General features: G+C 37.4%; 1 protein-coding gene across 1 annotated transcript; it reads left to right on the top strand.

The window, feature by feature from the left end:
- Positions 1–200: 200 nt before the first annotated feature.
- THOC7 (THO complex 7 homolog (Drosophila)) lies at positions 201–7468 on the top strand. The gene is made up of 7 exons (XM_010085487.1): positions 201–241; positions 1090–1217; positions 1537–1623; positions 2735–2792; positions 5999–6065; positions 6188–6257; positions 7401–7468. Exons 1-7 carry the CDS (start codon positions 201–203, stop codon positions 7466–7468), a joined length of 519 nt encoding a protein of 172 aa, XP_010083789.1.
- Positions 7469–7597: the final 129 nt, after the last annotated feature.

Below are 7597 nucleotides of genomic sequence, written 5' to 3'. Positions count from 1 at the left end.
CTCTCCGCTCGGCCCCCCAGGGTCCCTCAGCCCCGGGACGGCTCTCTGCTTAACAGATTTGCCGGGTTTAGCGCCGGGAATCGTTCCCTGAAGGCCTGGGGTGAAGCCCGCGCTGGGCTGTGGGAGGCAGCCGCCGTGGCGTGAGGCATTAACCGGGAGTTTTTCCTCAGATGAAGTTATCCGCAAGCGACTGCTGATCGATGGCGATGGGGCTGGGGACGACAGGAGGATCAATTTGTTGGTGAAGAGTTTCATTAAGTGGTGTAATTCCGGATCTCAAGAGGAGGGGTATTTGTTTTCTATTTTGTTTTTCCTTTTTTTTTTAAGTCTTGGAAGTGATTATCTCACATTTCAATGGAAAACGGGGATTGATCTGTTTTGAAGAGACCTGTGTTAAAATGTATACATCTGTTTTCCAGTATGGCTCGGTGGTGGTCCCAGTACAAACACCGAGCACTGTGGTAGGAGATGAGGACTAGAGACGGGTCAGAAATCACTGAAGTCTGCTATCACCACTCGAATGCCCACAGGATTGTGTCGCTGTGCGATCCGTCCAGGAGTCCCGCTGTCGTAATGGGATCAGCACTTGAATCTTTAGTTGGCAGTTTGCATTTGTTCGGTTAGGGAAGGGTAGTCCTGCTGGTATTTCTGCTGCTGTGGTTCTTTTTTTTTTAAAAAAAAAAAAAAAATCACCAGGCTAAAGGGATGAGTGACAACGTGGTGTTCTGCTGTGGGGTCCGTACTAGCACTGGATATAAATTCCCAGAAGACACAATATAACTGTTTTGCGTACAGAGAAGCACTTCAGTATTAAAATACTAATCTCAGTGGTCACAGAGGCAGCCCTAGCTGGGAAGTTTGTAAGCTCTAGATCAATCTGCCCATTGCTTTACTGCTCACTTTGCACCTAGAAGGGTGCGATCATGGAATTAGTACATGCAATGTTTCTAACTGCACTTTCAAATAATTATACATTGAATCTTTGAAATATTTTTCTTTATTTAATAATTGTTATTTAACTGTTCTTATGCTGCATGGATAGGGGGTATTTTTATGCTGTTTAGGAATAAATGTCTTGTCTGTTTTCAGTTACAGCCAGTACCAACGAATGCTGAGTACTTTATCACAGTGTGAATTTTCAATGGGAAAAACTCTTCTGGTGTATGATATGAACCTGAGAGAAATGGAAAATTATGAAAAAATCTATAAGGATATAGGTAAACATGAGAAAATATTATTGTTTTCTGTTTGACAATTTCTCTTTTGTGAACAAGCTCAAGCAGTTCTAGTGAACATAATGTATACATATGATGAGCGGTTTGGTTTTTTTTTCCCCCCCTTAATATGCTGCAAGCATCTTATCAGTATATAAAATACATACAAATAAAAGCTTATCATATTGAAGCGTATGTAGTTTTGAAGCTGATGGCCACCGTGTCACAAACAGCTCTTTATCTTCTTATAATTTAGCAGAATGGCTTGTTTACATATGTTGTTTTATTTAAGTATAACTCTGTATACTTTTTTTTTTTAAAGAAAATAGCATAGCTGCAGCACATGAGAAGATTTCTGAATGCAAAAAACAAATCCTGCAAGCAAAAAGGATTCGAAAAAATCGCCAGGGTAAGGAGCAATATCTGTATTTATGCTAGTCAGTTTCATGATTGTTATATTTTAAAATATTTTATTAGAAAATAGATTCCAGATTTTTGAAAGTGCAAGGGAATATACTGGCATCATGACTACTATATTTAGTCTGGTGGGTTCCACATCCACTACGAAAGTTTTTGGTGCATGAGGCAAGCAAGATTGAACCAGAGATCTCAATGACATGCAACACCAGGGAAACCTGAAACAGTTCAGAGAGATGTTTTCAGGCCAAAGTAAAAACCCCAAAAGCATCCTATCACAATTCAGGTGACTTGAGAAGAACTAAAGCACATCATTAACAGTGAGACAAGAGTTGAATAGACTTACACCCCGCACTGAAGATCATGCAATAATTTTACACTCAACTGGAAATTAAAAGAACCCTAACCAGTAGGAATGTAGAGTTCTTATGTCTTCACAAACATAGCTCTGAAGTGTTTGCTTTTTGATATATCTTGTCCAGCCTGCAGCACAGATTTTTGCATGGGGATGAGGTAGTTGGCATGTGTACAATCTTACTATCAGGAAAGGGCTGTGTTCATTCCTTATATAACTATAATATTATTCTTAATGTGTAATACAGTTTTTTTTTAAATTCCAGTTGTTTCTCATGCAGCATTTTATGCTTTTTTCCTAAAAATCTCAAATGCTTGTGTAGCATCAGCACTGTTTCATTAGATTGTATCTAAAACCAGTGCTTATGAATCGTACACAAAAGACCAAGCGTGGAGCAATGCAGAGCTATCTAAAGGTCGTGTTTTCTGACCTCATCCTTTACAAATCACTAGCACTGGGTAGGCTTGAGTAGATAATGGCCTACAGTCATATCTTAAGTTTATTCAAAATCTCATTTGATGTAATCATCTACTTTGAAATGTTATAGCACGGTATAAATTATATACATTTTTATATATGGGTATTTGCCGTTACTTTTTAAAAAATATATAGAGAGTTATGTACAAATTTGAAAAATTAAAACAGTTTTTCAAGAAGGAGAAAGAATCTGTTACATTCTGTGGTACCTGATCTTTGGTTTTTGAATCTACACTTTCAGAATTAGACTAACCATTTAAATTTCTTTCAGAATATGATGCATTGGCCAAAGTCATACAACACCATCCAGACAGACATGAAACACTGAAGTAAGTGTGACACTACATTAAATTATAGTAAGCTAGAAGTCACTAGATTCGACACTTCCTTGGTTTCAGTTTGACCTTTCCTCACTTTTATATAATTTCTTTTGACACAAGAAAAACTTGTGTTTCATTTTAAAATTGTTCCCTTACCAGCTTTCTTTCATTAATCTCCATCTGTATGGGTTCAGAAGCATTATTAATCATGTTGTATTTGATTTTTTTCCATTGTTAAGGTGAATAGGTAAACTCAGATGTAAGTGCACATCTAATGTCAGTTTACCAGGGTCGAGTTGCTCAGAACAGAGAGATAGTGGGGAAGTGCTGTCAAGTGCACCAGCAAGGGATTCAGTAGTCAGGCAAAATGCATAACACACAAGCAAGTAAGGTGGAATGAGAGAAAACAGGAGAAAGTTCTTAGGGCTTTCTTTTATGTTTTCTTAGTAGTAGTTGTTCCTGCATGCCCGGTTATAAATTACTGCGTTGTGTACCACAATATAACCTGCCCTGGCACGCAGGTTAGACCTACCTGTTGTCCAACTTAGCTTGCTTGTAACTTACAGTATTGCTTTGTGTCATTGTTGGATTTGGATCACTATCTATGCTTTTGGGTCATTTTGGGCAGTTGTGGGGACATAATCTTTTTAACTTCGTCAAGCCACAGAAACGTTCCAGGACTCATTGCATCTCTAAGTTTGTTCTTTACCTGATTAAAGATGTGGCATGGGGTTACCGTTCTCATTTAAGCACAGTTTGCATCTATCCTGTTGCCCACTTTCAGTGAATTTGCAGAGGGAGGCTGTCTTTTCACAGTCCATGGCATTTTACAGGAAAAGGAAGGTTTTTAAAATTACATTATTACCCTAATAGTGGGATTTTTATAGCTATAAGCTGTTAAGAATATTTCACACATTTATTTCTTGCAAGTTGTTTTTCTGTGCCTTGATTTCATTACCACAACTGATTATTAAAGGCAATTCTCATGAGGCTTGACTACTTCTTACTTCATTAGTCAGCATGTGCCGTTTATCAAGTGTGGCTTCATAATAAAGAATTATCAAAAGTGAAGCTTTTCAGATAAGGCAGTTGATTAAGAATGGAAACAACAAAATGATAATACTTTTCTTAGAAGATGCCAGGTCATTCAGGTTTGGAGAGAGCTTGGTTCATAGGTATTTTAGCTTTAACTGACCTCTCCTAGTGAATAGATTTTAAATATAGGAACTAGATGAAGTTTTCATTGAATGTTTTAATTACAAGGCTTCCTTTCTCTCCAGTTTGAGGAAAGTATACAGAAAATCATAACTACTAAGGACCACTGTTAAATCAGAATGCAGGAAGCCTCACTAACAATGCCACGGTTTTCTTGGAACTCTTAAACACTAAAAACAATTGAGAGATCTTGTGATGAGAAATGTAATGATTTATTGCAAGGGTTACATTTATAGCTTTTGCAGATCGTATAGTACAATAGGACGAAGTTTGGAAAAAGACTTTCTCTAGGCTTTTAAGGGACTGTTTCTTGGAACAACTAGTCATATAGCACAAAAGAAGAGAAGGTGTTACTGGCTTAGTCAGAAGTAACGCACAGGAGCCAATTCAGGAAGTGACAGGAGCTGAACTGATAAATGGTAGTGCCCACAGTGTAATTAGATGCAGTAGCAGAAGAGCTATTAAGAGGATGAAGAAATGACACTGAGTCTTAGAAAAGGAGATACAAAAATGAGAACACTAGGCCGATTCTCTAGAGCAGGAAGTAAAAGCAGCAAAATTCCAGATGTAGCTTGAATGTTACTAGAAAAAAATTGCATGTCTTCTCACAGTCTGCTTATGCCTGACAGCATGGTATAAACAGCAAGATTTGGCCAAATAAAAGTCTTTCAGAAATCAAATACTAGTGAAATCATTGTGTGAGCCTATAAGCTGTTAGCCCGTTTCCGTTACAGGTAGAGGTAATGTCACACATCACCCTCTTTAGGGCATTCCCTCAAGGTACCAAGCATACTGTCTCAAAAAAAGACAACACCCTCAGGTAGAGCAAAACCAGACCTTTTTCCCAGCCACCGTGAGTTGCTAAGGACTGGAGGCCTTTCTGTGGTTCCCTGCCCAGATTAGTTGCAGCAGCTGTCAGTGCTTCAGAAAAAAACCTTTTATTCCCTTGCTGACCCCTATATGGCTCTGCCTGCTAATTAATCAGGGATGGTCAGCCTCAGTCCACTTCACCTTTAAAGAAATAGATTGTTCTCATTACATGGATCATGAATGACGGTAGGCATTAGAGGCAGAGTAGAAGGGCCAAACTAGACATTTGAGTGTAAGAGGCGGTGATGCTCCACCCTCATTTGAAAGCTAGTGTACATGATGTACCTGTTATTCTTTGCCCTACTTCGAAAAGGATTGTGGTAGTTCATGGTGTGTCCAAATGAGAACAGAAAACAATCAAATACTTGCAGAAGGATCACAAAGAAGTGTTGAAAGACTTACCTATTTCAAAAGGATATGAATAATAATGAAGATTATAGGTGTTGCATGTTTCCTTTATCTCTCAATGCCAGAAGCAATCAATTAAAATAAAAACTGACATTTGAGAAGGAAATCAGTATTTACATGGATCAGTGTTAAATTCTGTGTGCTGAGGCATAAGCTATATCATGTAGTTTCACAAAAAATGTGAATTATTCTACATATGCCCATTGTAAAGTCTGGCTGTTATCCAGCACTGTCTGGTCAAGCTGTTGTCAGAGATAAGGTTCTTACTATGTCTTTGGTCAATTGTTGTGTCTGGGAACTGTGTTTGTATGTTGGGTATGTAGGTTTATCAAATATGTTCTCCATGATGATGCTACATTTTTATAATCTACTCACGTCAACATAAAGAACTCTGTAAAGTAGTGAAGCCTATGAAAATGCCATTGGTGTTTAATGTAACCCACTTCTTTAACTTTCATTGTACAGTCAAGTAAATAACGTGTTTGTGGCAGGACTGAACTGTTACAATCCAAATGCCCCATGTACAACTGCACTCAAGCTTGGAGGCCTTGTTTTGTACAAGTCCTGAAATTATAAGTTTATGACAAGTTTATGCCTCTCTGTCATTTCATTTGTTATGCTTTGTTTACTTATGCTATTTATTTAATGGTTCTTTTTCCTCTAATTAGTTAAAATCTGTTTTTCAATAATTTTACAGAACTTGTATGGCAATTTCTTTTCAGGCAACTAGAAGCTTTGGGGAAAGAACTGCAACATCTCTCTCACATTAAAGAAAACGTTGAAGATAAGGTAGGTTTTTCATAGAGATTGTTATACAATTATTTATTAGGAACATAATTAATGGAGCATCTGCTGTGGGTTGTTTGGCTGTATGTGCTCTGTTTCCTAAAATATATATTTTATCATTCCAGTTAGAGCTGAGAAGAAAACAGTTTCATGTTCTGCTGAGCACCATCCATGAACTTCAGCAAACTCTGGAAAGTAAGTGGTGTTCTTAGGTAAAATATATATAAATGGGTTGGGTTTCAGTGGATCAAAGGGAATTGCAGCTTTCAGCAGTGGGCTAGCTGTGTGCAATTGAGGGTGGTGACCTCTTGCATCAGCAGCATTTTTTTTTTTTGAGTAGTGGTCCAGAGCCTGAAACTGCTCAGAATTCTTTTCTTCTACAAGCTAGACGCTCTGTCATGTCCTGACTAGCTTCAGATTAATCTGTAGGCAACAGACTTCTTAAAAATGTGGGGATGGAGAATAGCAATTTGAGGTTGTTTTTTTAAAACAGAAAAGGTATTTCTTACAGGAAAGTATTCTAGTTTCCAAACTTATTTGTGTCAGTCCTATTTCAGTAATTTTGAACATGTCATCATGATGTCGTTTGAGGCTTTACTAAAAAGAAATTGGAATTCAGGAAAGCTAAGTGACTTACCTACTCAGACAATGAGTCTGTAATAGAGCAGGGACTAAAACTGTCATATACGAGAGCTAGGTTCAGGAATTCAGTCATACTTATATTTTGTCATACAAGTACTTAATATTTTCAAATCAGCACCTACTTTTCATGCTCTAATATGGATAATATTGTTTTAAATATTGTTTGCTGGATTTTTGCAGTGTCTTTCCAAGACAGAATAATTGGTATAGCCTTTGAGCGTGACCTGATTAACATACAGAGATGGCACTGAGAGCAGACTTTCATTCTCTAAGGCTGTCTAGATCTTCTTAAGTAGAATGAACTGTTAATCCTAGGTGCACTTTAGCAGAAGGTTATTGTTATTGTGTGTTACTAACACTTGCTTAAGTATTAGTTCTCTAAAATACATTTTTGCATGAATGTATAGATTACCTTTCAGTTTCTAGAATTTTATGAAGGAAGTAATGTTTTAGTGGAAGGCACAGTCTCAGTTTGAGATAAACCATTAATAGGCAAAGAGAAGGCATGTAATTTGAAGCAATCTGGTACTCTCTGCTTGTATTAATACTATAGGGTTTACCCCATGTTTCCTGTAACAGCTGCTACAGATAACATTTAAGGCAATCGATGTGAAATATTTAAGTGGGACACAGCTTTGCAATATAGTGTGTAAATATGACCAAGCAGGTTTGACTAACAGTAATATTGAATTTTAGATGATGAAAAACTTTCAGAAGCTGAAGAATCTCAAGAAACTCAGATGGAAACTGAGACCAAACAGTAGACGTGATATGAAGACTACTGACTATACTATTGAAGAATAGCCAAGCGTCTACCCTTTGTATTGAAACCAACAGTAAGAAAGACAGAGCCGAAAAATAGTTTTCTACTGCTTCTGTGAATTTTTATGCAA

This window comes from Pterocles gutturalis, unplaced genomic scaffold (genome assembly GCF_000699245.1).
Source record: "Pterocles gutturalis isolate BGI_N339 unplaced genomic scaffold, ASM69924v1 scaffold46801, whole genome shotgun sequence".
In the NCBI taxonomy this organism is placed as follows: domain Eukaryota; kingdom Metazoa; phylum Chordata; class Aves; order Pterocliformes; family Pteroclidae; genus Pterocles; species Pterocles gutturalis.
The sequence above is the reverse complement of the archived record's forward strand: the minus strand, read 5'-3'. Positions and strand labels throughout refer to the sequence as shown.